Genomic DNA, 18,486 nt, shown 5'->3' on the forward strand with positions numbered 1-18,486 from the left:
AAATACATATCACTTATTTGAGTTAGGTAACGCAATTTTGTGAATTATTTTGTTAGGGAGAAATAAAGCTACTACTATTTAGGATTTTTAAATTTACAACATACATTGCGCGTGTACTTGGCGCCTTTTTTTACCTTTTTTTGAAAAAGGTAATTTTGTACTAATTAATTAAACAGGAATAATAATTAAGAGATTAAATTTAAGAATAAGAGATTAATTTAAGCAACACATACATTAGTATAATATAAGTAGAAAATGAATTAAAAATAAGTCAAACGTTGATAAAAAACTTATACAAAAGTGAACAAACAAAAATAAGATAAAAAATCGTAATCTAATATAGTGATCATGTAAAGCCACATCACAGTTTGAAAGCATGAAATTAAATAAATAAATAAATAAATAATTGTTATTGCATCTATATGAAATCAAAATGTATAATGAAGATAAAATGTAGTCAACGGTTAAACAATCCATAATCAATTTCTCGGGGGCGAGAATAAATCGGGTCAAATAGTAAAATTAAAGTCGTTAGAAATGTGTTCTTCATTCCAGTTAGAAAGTCAATCACATAAAGATAGTTATATTTGAACCAAGAAAAGCAAGGTTTAATTGTGCCTGCGGTAAAATATTTGACATTCCTATATTAAAGTACAATATTCAAGCTTTAATTTAAGACATTTTAAGTCTTTTGCACATCAGGTTCATCAGCTACGAATCTTCGAAAATAATAAAAAACACGTTTTTAAGAGGCTTTACCCCCCCCCCCCCCATTTTCTCGCAAACTTGACGTGATAGGATACTTTTGCTTGTGGAATCGGATTTAGCGCATAAAAAAATATAAGAATCCACCGTTCTTTTCCAGACCACAAAAATCATGCAAACTTGTGTAATTGTGCATTTCAACATGAATGGTACTGATTCCGTAAAAAGAATATTTAGGTAAATAATAAGTATTGTTTAATATTTCATAATTTTAAAAATATTAAAAATATATTTTAAAAAAAGTGTTTACATCAGAAAATTGTGTCAAATAAAAAGAAGAAATATGATAAACATTTTAAAGAATTAAACATTTTCGAACCTACCAAAATCATAGAAGATGTTTAAATACAGTTGAAAAGTTATAAAGAAGATAGAGAATGATTATGAAGACAAACTATAAAACAATAATAACTATATTATTTAATAAGGTAATTATGCATAAAAGGGACATCTCTCCGATGACCTTGACCTTGACATATGTTGTCAAGGTCACCCTCCTGAGTGACCTTCAGAAGTTTTTAGCCGGCGGTCGTTTTTTATTAAAAAGTTATTAACAAAAAAAGTTTGAAAAATATAGAAATTATTTTAAGTACTGAGAGGCATAAACGACTAATATTACGTTTTTTTTTTAAAGCAGAGAATACTTTATTTCGCGAGAAAGTTGCTGCTTTACCAAAACACAACATTTAAAGCAGTAAATTGTTGATAAATTGAAGTCTTTTTGTTAAAGCAGAGAATACTTTATTTCGCGAGAAAGTCGCTGCTTTACCAAAACACAACATTTAACCCTTAGTCTGTAAACGTTTTTTTGGCACCTTTAGTCTGTAAACCTGGGTCGTTTTCGTCCTGCCGTTTGTTTAAAGTGTTAAAGTGTTACAAAAAATCTGAAAAAATTCATGGAGGTAATTCAAACCTTCAATTTGAAGTATCAATCATAAAATTATAAACAATTTAATTTTTTCACATAATTTGTATTAAAAAAATGGAGCAACTAGGGGTAAAATTATTTGTTTACTCAAAAAATCATAACTTTAAGACAAATAAAGATATCGAAATGAATCAAAACGGAAATTAAAGGGGAAAAACGTACCTTTCATAAAAAAATATTGCATGCAATTATTTTGAAATAAAGTGCTTAAGTTTTGAACCTGAAAATTGCCAATAAATTAGCCCCAAATTTCGTAGTAAAAACAGTAATAAATATATAATAATTCAAAAATTAGTAATAAAATCAATAAGAAGTCAATAGTTAAGGGTCACAACATTCTTTTATTACTAAAAAATAAAAAATTACATTTCTTGAAATCCTCATTCGCGGAATGGGCCACTTTCCACGCACGTGTGATATAAAAATATTTTTGTAATTTTTTTAATCAATAAGAAGTCAATAGTTAAGGGTCACAACATTCTTTTATTACTAAAAAATAAAAAATTACATTTCTTGAAATCCTCATCCGCAGAATGGGCCACTTTCCACGCACGTGTGATATAAAAATATTTTTGTAATTTTTTTTTCGTGGTCAGATGTTTTTGTGACACTTTTACGGACACAATGAATACTTTAAAACGGAAAAACGAAAAAAAATTATTTACGGTTTTGACTAACGTTGACTGTAAAGGTGGGTCGTTTTCGTCCGGAGAAGAATTCAAGTGTCTGCTGCGACGGCCGGAGGGGGGATGGCACGGTGAAAGTCGGTAAGCGGGTCCTCGGGGAGCATAATTTTTTTTACGGAGGCATAGTAGCGCCCTCCCTTCCCGTGTTCAAAAGTTACAACTACATTTGATTTTCGCCCGGACGAAAACGACCCAGGTTTACAGATTAAGGGTTAAAGCAGTAAATTGTTGATAAATTGAAGTCTTTTTGTTAAAGCAGAGAATACTTTATTTTGCGAGAAAGTCGCTGCTTTACCAAAACACAACATTTAAAGCAGTAAATTGTTAATAAATTTAAGTCTTTTTGTTAAACCAGAGAATACTTTATTTCGCGAAAAAGTCGCTGCTTTACCAAAACACAACATTTAAAGCCTGTCGCACTTTCCACGCGAAACGAGGTGCCACATGGGTTCGTGGCGCGCTTTACAAGCTCGTTTAAATAGAGGTGGTATTAAAAAAGATAAAGTTAGTCGATCATCGGTGTGAATATTTGTGGCGATATACAATAAACGAGCTTGTAAAGCGCGCCACGAACCCATGTGACAACTCGTCTCGCGTGAAAAGTGTATGCGTGAACTATTTCGACATATATATTAGTCATTTATGCCTTCCAATACTCAAAATAGCTGCTATATTTTTCAAACTTTTTTTGTTTATAATTTTTTAATAAACAATGACCGCCGGCTAAAACCTTCTGAAAGTCACTCAGGAGGGTGACCTTGGCAACATATGTCAAGGTCAAGGTCATCGGAGAGGATGTCTCTTTTATGCATAATTACCTTTAATAATAATAAATGAAACAAGACTATTATAATATACTAGCTTTTTCGCTCGCGCTTCGCGCGGGCTCAAAAGCTCTTCCTTCTCTTTTCCCCGAATAGTAATATTTACCCCAAAAAAATTCATTTTTTAAGAGACTTTTTTTAAACAACTTTGTATGAGGGCCCTTTGTCCCCGGGCTCAGAGCCCTTCCCAAAACCCTCTACGGTCTAAGTTAGAGTATCATGAGATAGTATACCAAATTTGGTTGTTCTAATTTGAAAACTGTGAGAGTAGAATAATAATATCACAAATTAAATTGATTATCAAATTTTAAACGCACCTGATGCTAATAAACATTCTTTCCCAGCAGACATTTTTCCCTCGCTTCGACCCCTTCCCAAAACCTTCTATGGGCTAATTTATTAGACAGTAGACGATGTTTTTTTCTCGAATAATAATATTTACCCCCAAAAAAAAGTTTTTGGAAGAAAGTAATCTTTTTTAGACAATTTTGTGTGAAAGCCCCTTTTTTATTTTTTTATTTTTATTTTTATTTTTATTTTCTTATACAATATTAATTTATTCTTCATCGACATCATCCTCGAAAAATTAGACAAATTTTGATACCGGTTTTCAAAAAATCGGTCTATTAATAAATAAGTAGTTCGCGGTCAGACAGACAGACATTAGAAAAATTTTGGAACCGCGAGGTTTCCCAAAACCGATTTCCCAAAATAACATTTTTTGTGAAAAATAAAACTTTTTTTTTTAAAAAGGAACTATAAAAATTATGTAGAGGAAAGTCCCCTATTATGAGATAGGCTCCTAATATGCGACAGCAAGGTTTCTGCTAAACTAATAGGCCCTATCTGTTGGTTCCACCATGAACTTATTACCCTTGGGATAAAACCTATTTAGTGGAAAATTCATTGTTTGATCGTGCGTGTAGTCGTTGCAGAGAAAGAAATTGTGAAATTGGATGTTGTCAAGTGCCATGGATATGAGTCTTTAAACCTTGTTTATTATATAATTAATAAATATTTGGCAATAAGTTCTGCATGCAGCGATAGAGTAAGGTCGTATTAATAGGAAAATACGGGATATGTTGAGTTGCTCAATTGTAGAGATTAGATTTGGTGATCGCGAGACCGCAAGGCGTGGTGCTCGTAACATGAGATACTCAGGGTACTCCTGGGTTGCTGGAGTATGAAAGTTATTGTATAGTAATAAAAGAAGAGAAAATACTATATTAACGTTAAGGGAAGGTTTATACGAATTTATAAGACTGTGCTGACCTTGATTTGAGGGGGAAGGGTGGAGGGGGAAGATTAGGTACAATATTGAGTATAAGTGGGTTTACGATTGTTGCAAATATGCTTCTCCATTACATTTGTCTTTCAAAAACTTTAAATAAAGTTTTTTAATTGCAATATGATGTATTTTGCACTTTATTAGCGATTTCCCGGGGTCTCTCATATTAGGAGCACACTTTTTCGATTTTTTTAAAAGTTTATTTTTTACATTTTTCTAATTTTCAGAAAAATCAATATTTAAATTAAATTTTACATTTCAGCATCTTAAAGCTTATTAAATTTCCTTCATAATGACCTACTATATTTTTCAATTCTGCCCATAAACTTCCGGCAATCACACAAAATAGATGTGGTATCTCATAATCGGGGTCTTTCCTCTATATTTCCCGAAAAATTTTGGAACCGATTTTCAAAAATAATTCTTTAAGATTTGGTTTAAAAATCGGTAACAAAAAATAATACACATTATTGCCATCCCTAGAAAATTCTACCCCTGTTTCATATATCATTCTTTAAGATTCGGTCCATTAACGAATAAGTAGTTAGTGGTCAAACTTTTTTTTTTTTTTTAGGAACCCTAAAAATTACGTATATTTCCCGAAAAATTTTGGAACCGATTTCCAGAAAATCGCTAACCAAAAAAATAATGCACATCATTGCTATCCCCAGAAAATTCTACCCTCTCTATTATTTTCATGAATGCGGGATATCTTCTTAAACATATATCTACCCTGTTTCATATATAATTCAATTAAGCAAACATACATACCACCAATTCACAAAAATACTATAAATTGAAAAATATCACTTTTTTATCGACTGAAATTCAATTCCGTCGTATACAATTCTTTGAGATTCACTCAATTATTTTCTAAAAAATTGGAATTGTAACCGATTTCCAAAAAGATCGGTAAGGAAAAATTATACACTTTATGGCACTCCCCGGGAAATTCTACCCCTATTTTATATACAATTCTTTAAAATTCGGTTAATTATTTCCCAAAAATTGGAAAAATTTCTGATACCAGTTTCCAAAAAGATCGGTAACGAAAAATTATACACTTTATGGCACTCCCCGGGAAATTCTACCCCTATTTTATATACAATTCTTTAAAATTCAGTCAATTATTTCCCAAAAATTGGAAAAATTTCTGATACCAGTTTCCAAGAAAATCGGTAACGAAAAATTATACACTTTATAGCACTCCCCGGGGAATTCTACCCCTGTTTTATATACAACTCTTTAAGATTCGGTCAATTATTTCCCGAAAAATTGGAAAAATTTCGGATACCGGTTCCCAAAAAGATCGGTAACGAAAAACTATACACTCTGTAGCACTCCCCGGAAAATTCTACCCCTGTTTCATATATAATTCTTTAAAATTTGATTGAAAACTGTAGATTTGCATAGCGGACAAACATACAAACATACATTCATTTTTATATATATAGAGATAATCAATTAAAGAGAGAAAGACACCATTTACGGTCAAAAAGGGAAGGGAACTGGATTTTGGGGTAGCCTAATATAATATTATGTGAATTTTATATACTTTTTCCAATAAATTCTTTATAGTGGTTTTATAAGGATTATTAACACTCATTAACATAAAAATTAAAAATTAATTATGAATTAAAATATGTGGATTTACTGTTCCAACTAAAAAATAAAAATTAAATTTTTGTTATTAATAAATAACAAAAATTTCTAAACTTCTGTTACTATAACGGAACCAATGCAAATTGAATATAAACTTTTTAAATAAAGTATCTGAAAATATTTCAGCAATTCGCGTAAAGCCTAGGACGTCTTGTCGCAGTTATGTGCGACTTTGCTGCATATAAAACTTGACATAAGACATTACAATGTTTCTTGATATTATTACTTGTAATCAAGAGATAAAAGAGGTAGTGTCTCGCGCCAAGTACACGCGCAGTGCGAGACCGCGTGTATCTTTACGCGAACGGATGAGTTGCGAATACCCGAGATTTTGAGATCTGAATAATGACTGAATGGTTCGAGTATTCTGAGTAGGCTCAATCGATAGCTTGGATTTGAATTATATAACAAAAGTATTTTTATTTTTTTTCTACATGCTCTACGAGCGGAAATATTGCAACGCAAGGTCCGAATCTGGAAATTTTCATTTTAAGAAACGTCCTCGTCAGACAAATATGGTCTCACTTTCCTATTATTGACATCAAAGAGCAGTCATGCGCATGCGGTGGAGAGTTCCTATAATAAGAGTTTGAACACCGTTGGTCCGATTTTTTATATTGGTTCGCCATTTATAGCCAAGAAGTGCCAAGAAGAAAATCGAGCAGCGTTATGCGAAGTTTGATACAGCAAATTCTGTGTAAAATTACAAGATAACGTGACAGAGAAACATTTAAAAAATTGACAGTGAGAATAATTGGTGATCAATTAAATTAAATTTGAATCACCAAATTGTTTATGTCATTGGTGGTCCAGAACGGGATTCATTTTCACAATTTTACCGTCATCTAAAAATGTCTTATGCCCGGAATAGAACTTGATCTCTGTAAGTGTTTCAACTTCTTAAATGTTTCCATCGCATTGTCTTGGAGTTTTACACAGAATTTAGTCGCATAACGCTGCTCGATTTTCTTATGTTCCATTTTCGTTACGCGTCACCCAAACATACAGTTATACAACTGATTGTAGAGGCACATATATTAATGTTATCAAATTGAAATTTTCTACGATACACAACATACAATTTTTATTGATAATATGCGACAAAAATCGTATTAAACTTTCTAATACATATCAATTAATACGAGAAGCTCGTTAAAACTGAATGTACTTATTCTGTAATAATACAGTCCTCGATTAAATTGTTTAGTTGATAAGAAACCGTTGTTGCTACTCGACATCGATTAAACAGTTTAGTCGATGTAAAGTCGATAGTATGCGTCCAGCCTAAAGCTATTATAGGCAATAGAACAAACAACTAACTACTAACAACTGCATATCGTTGACAGTCTTTGCCTTTCATTTCTATCCCTCCATACGCATGGTGTCCTTTTCACGTTATAACCAAAATATCTCGGTAACCGTTAAGAATAGGACCCATGTTGACATGATATGACTCTTTTTGCTTAAAATCATCAATACTATCACGTCCCGGAATATTGCAGATTCCTCCTTAATCACCCTGTGTGCGTGTGTGCGTGTGCGTAGATATATATGTTACGGGCAAAGTCCGCATGGTGTGCAGTGTCAGCATTGCCCGGGCAATGTCAGCATTGCACAACGCGACTGGGCAAAGTAGTTTATTAGCGGACATTGCCCGATTTGATGTGGGCAAAGTTAACACTGCCCATCCAGCGATGGCAATGTCAGCAACTATTATCACATTGTAAATTTTGCTCGGTTCCAAGTGAGCAATGTCGACAATGCTAAATCTCCGTGGACTAAGCTGCGCTAAATGGACATGTCAGGCTCAAAGACCGAAAACGCTCACTGAGCGAAAAAACCGACCACAACGCGTTGTGGCATATTCAAAAAGGCCACAACGCGAAATCCGTATCGTGACACTTTTAAAAACGCTTACAACCCGTTTTGGCAATGTGAAAATGCCACAACGCGTTGTGGACGCTTATTGATGCAGTCATGACGCGATGTGGATGTTTTTGATTACATGTGTGAACTTTCCACGCGTGAAAACCCATGTGGTAACTCGTCTCTCGTGGAAAGTGTACGCGTGGAGGCAGTAGGTTCCGCCCCCCTGCGGGGGCTCCACTACCGTTAAACTAGACACATAGTGTGCCTTTCAAAGACACCCTGTTTACATGCATGGACTTCCCATGCATGGAAAGTTGTAAACCCATGTGGCAACTCGTCTTGCGTGGAAACTGAGCCCCTCACCTGCCTACATAAGGCTAACTGTTAATTTTCGACATTGCCCACTTGGAACCGAGCAAAGTCCGCAATGTGATAATAGTTGCTGACATTGCCATCGCTGGATAGGCAGTGTTAACTTTGCCCACATCAAACCGGGCAATGTCCGCTAATAAACTACTTTGCCCAGTCGCGTTGTGCAATGCTGACATTGCCCGGGCAATGCTGACACTGTACACCATGCGGACTTTGCCCGTAACATATATACATACAAGGTGACCCATTTTAATCGATTGCCCCCAAAAACTTTTTTATTTCTAATTGCAGAAAGAAGTAATTGCTTCAGACAAAAGTTGTTTGGTTTAAAGGGGGACATATGATTCTAATATGTCATACATGTTCATTTTCAAGAAATTTTATAGGAGATTAATTTTTGTTAAATAAAACTTGATTTTTTCCTTGAAATAAAAGTTATAGATCTCGTCGAGATGTTTTCAAAACACTATAATAAAGCTCTCTTTAAAAATTTCCTGAGATATTTTAAATTTTGTCATTTTTAATATAAAAAATATAAAATATCTCGTCGTTTTTAAGAAATTTTAAAGGCGACTAATTTAAGAAATTTTAAAATTTCTTGAAAACGATGACATCTACGACATAACTCACATAAGAATCGTGTTTCCTTCTTCAAACCAAATAACTTTCGTCTGAAGCATTTCTTTCTAGAATCACAAATAAAAAAAAGTTTTTAGGGGTAATTGATTAAAATGGGACACCCTGTATGTATATAATTCAATGTTACGGCTGACTCATCAACGCCCAGCCCAAACCTCTAAACCTAGAAATATCTATATGTATATAAGTACCGTCTGGCTGTCTGTCTGTATGACCGCGAACTACTCATTCGTTAATGTCTATATATACATGGGGGATTCCATGCTAACTCAACCCATGATTGTCCTCGACCATTTTTTATTTGGCCGAAAATTTTTTGCGTTTTCATACTAAATGAAAATAGCTTCTATGATTTTTTTTAGATTTTTTATCTGTACTCATATTTAAGTTATGGATTTAAAAAAAATGCAGTTTAAAATTTGGAAAATTTCAAATGCCTGTAACTTTTTAAGAAAAAAAAAGATATAAAAAATAAGGTGGTCTTTCTTTTCGTTTTTCACTGTACTTTTCGAAGAAAATATCGAAAAAATGTTTAATGGGCAATATGACTGTTTTTTCTTAGGATTTAAGTAAAAAATGTTTGTTTTTCTTAGTGCGACCGTTTTGCTTTTTTTCAAAAAAATCTCACAAATTCTAGACAATTTCGAAATTTTAAAGACGTATAAAAAAATGGGATTCCAATAACTTCGATTTTTTAAGGGACTTTTTCTTCATTTTTTTCGAAAATAATTTTTTTAAAATAAGATAGATTCTACCGATGGCTATCAAAAAATTTGATAAATTTATAGACAGCAATCCTGAAATTTCGATCTATAGGTAAAGAGAAAATTCGAATATTTTCTATTTTTTAATTGCATTTTTACTTATTTTTATTATTGAATTACTTTTTTTTAATGGAATATTATAAATTGGGGAACTTTAACGGATAGCATGTAACAATTAAATCATATAGTTAATAAAAAATACACGTATATTATCCGTGAAAATAGCAATCAGATTTATTTTAAAATAAAATAAATAAATTAAAATTAAAATTAAAAATAAACATAAAATAAATGATAAATATATCAAAAAATTATGCCATATTATATAACAACGTTTATACTATTTATTTATTTTTATTTTTTTTCTGTCTTGTATTTATTAAAATTATTTTATGTGATTTGACATAATTGAGAGAATATTTGTACATTCATATTTCTATTGATATCAGGTATAGCGCAATGAATTTTTTGTGTGTCCGGTATAGGTTTAGCACTTGACTTGAAAAATGAATTACTGAAGCACTGGGAACTTTATTTTTCAAATTTTTAGGGGATTCTCTAACTCCTTAACGACAGTTTCGGTATCGTTGCGCAGGTATTATATATGGTAAAAAAGCTGTGGATATAATATACCTGTTTTTTTCATTAACTATATGTAAAAATAAGTAAAAATGCAATTAAAAAATAGAAAATATTCGAATTTTCTCTTTACCTATACTTCGAAATTTCAGGATTGCTGTCTATAAATTTATCAAATTTTTTGGTAGCCATCGGTAGAGTCTATCTTATTTTAAAAAAATGAAGAAAAAGGCCCTTAAAAAATCGAAGTTATTGGAATCCCATTTTCTTATACGTCTTAAAAATTTCGAAATTAAGTCTAGAATTTGTGAGATTTTTTTGAAAAAAATCAAAACGGTCGCACTGAGAAAAACAAACATTTTTTACTTAAATCTTAAAAAAAACAGTCATATTGCCCATTAAACATTTTTTCGATATTTTCTTCGAAAAGTACAGTGAAAAACGAAAAGAAAGACCACCTTATTTTTTACAATATCTTTTTTTTTTCTTAAAAAGTTACAGGCATTTGAAATTTTCCAAATTTTAAACTGCATTTTTTTTTAAATCCATTACTTAAGTATGAGTAAAGATAAAAATCTAAAAAAAATCATAGAAGCTACTTTCATTTAGTATGAAAACACAAAAAATTTTCAGCCAAATCAAAAATGGTCGAGGACAATCATGGGTTGAGTTGGCATGGAATGCCCCATATCTATATATATAAGTACCGTCGTCTGTATGTATGTATGTATGTATGTATGTCTGACCGCAAACTACTTATTCGTTAGTGGACCGAATTTTTATCAAAAGTATATGAAATAGGGGTAGAATTAAGGGGAGTGCCATAAAGTGTATAGTTTTTCGTTACCGATTTTCTGGAAACCGGTTTTTTTAATTTTTCCAATTTTTCGGGAAATAATTGACCGAATCTCATTCGTTAGTGGACCGAAGTTTTACCAAAAGTATATGAAATAGGGGTAGAATTTTCCGGGGAGTGCCATGATGTAATAGATTTTTGTTACCAATTTCCTGCAAACCGGTTTTTCTAATTTTTCTAATTTTTCTAATTTTTCTAATTTTTCGGGAAATAATTGACCAAATCTCAAAGAATTATAAATCAAACAGGGGTAGAATTTTCCGGTGAGTGCTATAAAGTGTATAATTTTTCGTTACCGACCTTTTTGGAAGCCGGTACCGAAATTTATTCAATTTTTCGGGAATTAATTGACCGAATCTCAAAGAATTGTATATGAAGTAGGGGTAGAATTTTCCGGGGAATGTTATAAAGTGTATAATTTTTCGTTACCGATTTTTTTGGAAACCGGTTCAGAAATTTTTCCAATTTTTTGGTTCAAAAATTTTATTTATTTTTCGAAAATGGGTTTAATTGCCACTGGAAACCAGTTCGGATCTATATATATAAGTACCGTCGTCTGTATGTATGTATGTCTGTCTGTCTGTCTGTCTGACCGCGAACTACTCATTCATTAGTTGACTGAATTTTTACCAAAAGTATATGAAATAGAGGTAGAATTTCCCGGGGACTGCCATGATGTGTATAGTTTTTTGTTACCGATTTTCTGGAAACCGGTATCAAAAATTTTTCCAATTTTTCGAGAAATAACTAACCGAATCTCAAAGAATTGTATATGAAACAGGGGTAGAATTTTCCGGGGAGTGCTATAAAGTGTATAATTTTTCGTTCCCGATTTTTTTGGAAGCCGGTTACAAAATTTTTCCAATTTTTCGGAAATTAATTGACCGAATCTCAAAGAATTGTATAGAAGTAGGGGTAGAATTTCCCGGGGAGTGCCATAAAGTGTATAATTTTTCGTTACCGATTTTTGGGGAAATCGGTATCAGAAATTTTTCCAATTTTTCGGAAATTAATTGACCAAATCTGAAAGAATTACATGAAATAGAGGTAGAAAGAATTAAAGAATGTAGTATCGATATTTAACAATATAAATATTTTGATTGCAGAGATTACAAAAATTGTAATTATATTAATTAATTAATTGAGTTTTATTTAATCTTGCAAAACGTATAGTTCGTGAGTGTAAAAAAAATTTACTTTTAATAATATTTATATTTTTTAAATAAATATATATCTAAATAATTATAAATATAAAATAATATAATTAATAGTAAATAAATGTAATAAAATTAATAATAATGCCATGATGTGTACAGTTTTTGGTTACCGATTTTCTGGAAACCGGTTTTTCTAATTTTTCCAATTTTTCGGGAAATAATTGATTGCATCTCAAAGAATTATATATGAAGTAGGAGTAGAATTTCCCGGGGAGTGCTATAAAGTGTATAATTTTTCGTTACCGATTTTTTTGGAAACCGGTTCCGAATGACCGAATCTCAAAGAATTGTATATAAAGGAGATGTATAGAATTTTCCGGGGAGTACGGGGAGAGGAAAAAAGAAGAAGCAAATACTTTTCATCGCCGCGAATAAAAGCGCCCACCCGTTGAGTGATTCGAGGATGGTATAATTTAGGCAATCCGGGAACTGCCATAAAGTGTATAATTTTTGTTACCGATTTTTTGGAAACCGGTACCGAAATTTGTCTAATTTTTACGTAATTTTTCGGGCAATAATAAGTATCTGATGTCCGACTGCGAACTACTTATTCATTAACAGACCGATTTAGGGGTAGAATTTCTCGGAGATTCCCATAAAGTGTATAATTTTTCGTTACCGATCTTTTTGGAAACCGGTTACAAAATTTTTCCAATTTCTCGGGAAATAATTGACTGAATCTTAAAGAATTGTAGGGGAGACCGGGGCTAAGCCGACAACGGGGCAAACTTGACACTAGGCTTTTTGCCAATTTAAATCTATCGTAGAAACTTGCCTTTCCTACTGTAAATGCGTCTTTATGTGCCAGTATTATCAACGGAATTTGGTAACATTCTGAGTTATAGTGTAATTTTTAACGCGACATAAGCATTTTTGATAGTGAAAAGTAATTTTTCTGATCTCTCGAAAATGTCTACTCTTTCATCGAGCTTTACTCTTGCGAATCTACCGGTAAGTGATTTTGATGGGAAATTTGATGCTCTATATGAATCCGATAATCGTTTTTGGATATTTTCAAAATTTTCATGTTTTTGAAGTGACAAAAGTGAAAAACAACGTCCGGGGCAAAGTCAACACCACGCCGTTTCGTCGGCTCCCAGTAACAAACGATGCTTGTCATGCAGCCGTATGGCTCATGACAAATGTATGCGCACGTCCGATCGCGAGTTTACCTGCATTAATTGTTTTTCAGACATGAGTTTAGATGAAGATAATTGAAAGTTCAACAATTTTTGTTCTCATTATTTCAAATGATTGTTCTAGCTACTTTATTCCGAATTTTTGTACTTTTTAAATACACAATAAACAATGTATTTTCATTTTCAGACAGTAAAAAATAAGTTCCAGATCAAATTGTGTCGATCAGACAAAGTGTTGAGTTTGCCCCGGCGGGGTGTCGAGTTTGCCCCGGCATTTTTCAATTCGAAAATTTGTCTTCGCGTCACTTTTTCTTTCCTGGCGGCAAAACAAAGCGACGTACAGCAAAACTTCCTGAATCAATTTTGTACCTGAAGAAACACTCTTTAAATATGTACCATTGAATTTGCCTAAAAATTTTAATTAAATATTAAAAATTGCCTTTGAAAAAATAGTGTCGGCTTAGCCCCGGTCTCCCCTATATGAAATAGGGGTAGAAAGAACTAAAGAATGTAATAGAATTAGAAAAATTATACACTTTATGGCGTTGCGCGGATGGCACATCCACCGGTACGGTGGAACCTGTTTCAAAATTTTTCAAATTTTTCGGGGATGGCGATGATATGTATAATTTTTCATAACCGATTTTTTCAAAACCGGTTTCCAAAAAATCGGTAACGAAATTATGGGGATGGCTACTATGGAGTTGAAAATTAGGTTTCATGGGGTTCTATTGGTGCTCCTAATTAATGGGTGAGTTTGGGGAGAGGGGCATAGATTTTGAAAAATCTAGTATTTATATATATATATATATAAATACTAGATATATATTGCTTTAAAAAATAATTGTTATGCAACTATTTTTTAAAAATAATATCCAAGTGATAAATATATTTGTGTTTCACTTCAATCAAGTTTTTTTTACAAAAAAATTTATTTATTTTATTTTAATTAAATACTAGCTGGTTACCCAGGCTTCGCCCGGGAGTCGTTTTTCTTCAAACGACTTTATTTGTGTTTCAATATCCATAATCGAAAAAAATTCCTTTATCAGTTCGGATACCGATTCCCAAAAAGATCGGTAACGAAAAACTATACAGTTTATAGCACTCCCCGGGAAATTCTACCCCTGTTTTATATACAATTCTTTAAGATTCGATCAATTATTTCCCGAAAAATTGAAAAAATTTCTGATACCGGTTTTCCAAAAAATCGGTAACGAAAAATTATACACTTTATGGCACTCCCCGGGAAATTCTACCCCTGTTTTATATACAATTCTTTAAGATTCGGTCAATTACTTCCCGAAAAATTGGAAAAATTTCGGATACCGGTTCCCAAAAAGATCGGTAGCGAAAAACTATACACTCTATAACACTCCCCGGAAAATTCTACCCCTATTTTATATACTTTTGGTAAAAATTCGGTCGAATAGTTTAAGAGTGTATAAAGAACATACATACATACATACATACAGACATTCTATTTTATATATATAAATTTTTATTTTGTACTGTTACCTCTTTAATTTTCTGTTACTGTAGTGGAATCAATGCAAATTGAATATAAACTTTTCTGAACAAAGAAAATGTTTCAGCATTTGTCATCTTCGGATATAGAGGAAAGTAACTATAAATTCTATAATTTCTTATTTCCTTTTTGTAAGGTAAACCATATTATGCTTTTAATTTCTTACGTCAAATGCTTCTCAAATCTAAAACTCATTTCATCAAAGACTTTACTTTCAATTATTAATATATCCATTTTTCGTTTATAGAGATATAAAACGCTTCATTTTAAATTAAAGGTCAAAATATAATAGATTATACTACTATTAAATTAATAAATTTTATGGTAAAGATAATAAAGTGTGCAAAACGTAAAGTGAGAAAAAAAGTAAAAGATTTTTACATACTACTATTAAGATACATATAAAAATTTATTCTAGTATCCTAAAAATACGCGTCTTAAAAAAAACATAATTTAAATCATGTTTTGTCCAATATACTCGTATGTATGCACAAAACAATATTGAAAATTATTAAATAAATTATACATTTTTATGATATAATTTTTGATACATCATAAAGAATGTCAGAATGAGCAGAATATATCATTATAGTTTACAAGAGCTTACTAATGCTCTTATCTTTCATAGTTAAATGTAAAAATTGCTTGCTTATCAAGTACATTTTTTAGTGCAAACTTAATTTGTAAAAGTTTTATAGTTAATAAATATAACATTTTCATCTTGTATATATGCTACTAGAATAAAAATAAAGAATCTGAAAGGAAATCTTAAAATAGAGAAAACGTTCAAGTAAAATTTGCAAAAAAATTCTAAAATATAGAAAATCAATGATATATCTATTTATGTGACTACAGAAACTTGTCTAAATAACCTAGATTAATTTTTCTTATCTATATTATAGATAGAATTATAACTTGGAAAAGAAAAGTTAATGATTATTTTCTCACTGTTCCTTTTTAAGATTAGTTTTAATATACAAATTATTTAGCAATTAATATTCAAATTAGAAGAAAATTTGATTAATTTAAAAACAGTATTTAAACTATAGCTATACTGTTTTTACTTGTGCCATAGATGTAGGAACATATTCTAAAGAAAGATTGCTAGGACAAATTTGATTATATTTACATTAACAATCAATTAACTTCCATTTAATAAATAGATTCATATTAGTGTAATCTATTCAAAATCAAAATTAGAACTCAGTAAGCTTATAAGTCGATAAATTTCTCACCCATTCTATGCTGTTTCAGAGAGATACAAGGGAATTTCTCTTCCTTACGATACAACGAAACCACTGCTCTTGTCTTATCTTATAGGGACACGATCACATTTGTTCCATTTTCCTTTTCAGTGTATTATTTTACCTAAAATCATCATCATTATATGCTTGTTATTATATCATATCTTATATATTCCATATTTAATACAAATGTCTCAGATTTTTTACTTGAAATAGTCAAATCTAAATTTATAAGAATTTTACATTATTAATAAATAGAGAAAATATAAATTATATATATATGTATATATATATATAAGCAGATAGCCAAATCTGTCAAGTATAGGTTTTGAAAGTGTCTGCTATAAATTTTGTCGATAGAATGCCAGCAGAAATATAATAGAATCTGGCATTTCGTAATCATTTAAATGTTTATGAAAAGATAAATCCTATTTGGTTATATGTATATATGTGTGTATATATATATATATATACATGCCCACAATCTGCTGTCAGATTATATCAGTTCTGATGGCAAAATACAAGTTTAATATGAACACAGATGATACTGTGGATTTGTTGCAATATCCAAGCAAATCTGCCGCCAATATGTTGTCATACTGTAGGCAGTTTGCTTACTGAATATGTTTTGTGATATATAAACATACGAATAAAAATTATATGACAGTTAGGTAGAAATCCAGTCAGTAGAAATCCGAAATAAGAATTAATGTTTTCATTCCTTTGAATAGACTTTTTTGTTTATTTACATTCATACTTGTATTTTTTTACTTATTTTAGTATCTTATATGTTACTTAAGCTGCGTTTCGATATTCACTGCCACTACTGAAAATCTATAAAACAGTATACGTGACTTAAACTATAGATCTTCAGTACTGGCAGTGAATATCGGAACGCAGCCTTAATATTGATAATGTATCAATAATTTTTTACATTTTTTGGGATAAGACTCATCATCGTATCTCTAACTGATTGCTTCATTTGTGTGACAAATCTTTTAATGACTTGTTACAAAATAAAGTTAGGTTAAGTTAGAATTAGGTCGGTTGTATGTTATTCATGACAAACAACAGATCTCCATTTTTCACAATAGCTTTCTTTTCTCTCTTTACCGTAAATGCTATTGCCGTGAATATACCTGTTTAATCTCGATATAGAAAATGTAAACAAATGTTGCTAAAGAAATTAATCGATGGAGATTCTTGTAATGTACACAAGTATACAGCATAAACTTTTTTAAATACCTATAAATTTTTGCCTATAAACTTGATGTTTTGCGGATAAGAGCGATAAAAACAACGGACTTAACTTTTATGTTTTTCTTTTTGCATTTTATGTTTTAACATTTCTGACAGTTTAATTAAAACAAGCAATGCTAAAGCGTACAAATCTTAGAGAGAAAAATGGAAATATAGGAAAATATATCGAATAATCTTTAAAACAGAAAGAAAGATGGATCTTTTAACTTTTGACAGTTCTAGAAAAGATGCCTTTTCTTGCACTTTTCTAGACTTCTTTATGCTTGTCATATTTGAAAAATTTTAAACTCATATGTTAGATAAAAAGAATAAGCAAAACAGTGATTGTACGAGAGCATGAAAAGTTTATAACTAGGGGACACAAACTCGGGATTAACGTGACCCGTTCGTCAATGCATAACTCACTGTTTTGTCGTCGAGATTCTAAAATCACGAAAAAGGCCTTTCGTCTCCTTGCTTTCCCTTTGTTCTGAAAAATCGGCGCAGTAGCGCAGCAGCTGTCACTTTTCTCACTTTCTTCCTCCGTCTCCTTTTCTTTCTCGACCAGTTTTAACGAGATCCAGCCTCGTTGCTGCTTTGAAGCTTCATATTTTCTTCCAACACACCGGTCGTATACTACGAATAGATACTAGAAAACTATGACCAATTGCACTCGCTGCGCATTAACAGAACCCGCACGGTTATTTCAGTGGCAGTGAATAAAGCGGGGAGCACACACTTCTGCACAACGCATAATGCGTAAGCTTAGAAAATTGATTGGTCCATACACATGTGCATAAGGAAACAGACCAATCTAGAGAGCCTCTAGGAGAGAGAGGCGACAACGGGTCATGTGACCAGCCACTCCGTGATTGGCTAGCAACATT

The 18,486-nt window shown here is 31.6% G+C and overlaps 1 protein-coding gene across 5 annotated transcripts in view; it reads right to left on the minus strand.

The window, feature by feature from the left end:
• The window catches only part of Ack-like (activated Cdc42 kinase-like), a 151,081-nt gene extending 132,649 nt beyond the window's left edge, over positions 1-18,432 (minus strand). For all 5 annotated transcript variants that reach the window (XM_071717717.1, XM_071717716.1, XM_071717713.1 and 2 more), the window contains exons 1-2: positions 18,026-18,432; positions 16,352-16,484 (exon numbers count right to left, since the gene is read on the minus strand). In XM_071717717.1, the coding sequence (XP_071573818.1) occupies positions 16,352-16,355 (4 nt within the window). In that variant the 5' untranslated portion in view covers positions 16,356-16,484; positions 18,026-18,432. The remainder of the gene's footprint in view (positions 1-16,351; positions 16,485-18,025) is intronic.
• Between the last annotated feature and the right edge of the window lie 54 nt (positions 18,433-18,486).

This window comes from Temnothorax nylanderi, unplaced genomic scaffold (assembly GCF_030848795.1).
Source record: "Temnothorax nylanderi isolate EJ_2023f unplaced genomic scaffold, tnyl_v1.0 TNYL_tig0222_pilon, whole genome shotgun sequence".
In the NCBI taxonomy this organism is placed as follows: domain Eukaryota; kingdom Metazoa; phylum Arthropoda; class Insecta; order Hymenoptera; family Formicidae; genus Temnothorax; species Temnothorax nylanderi.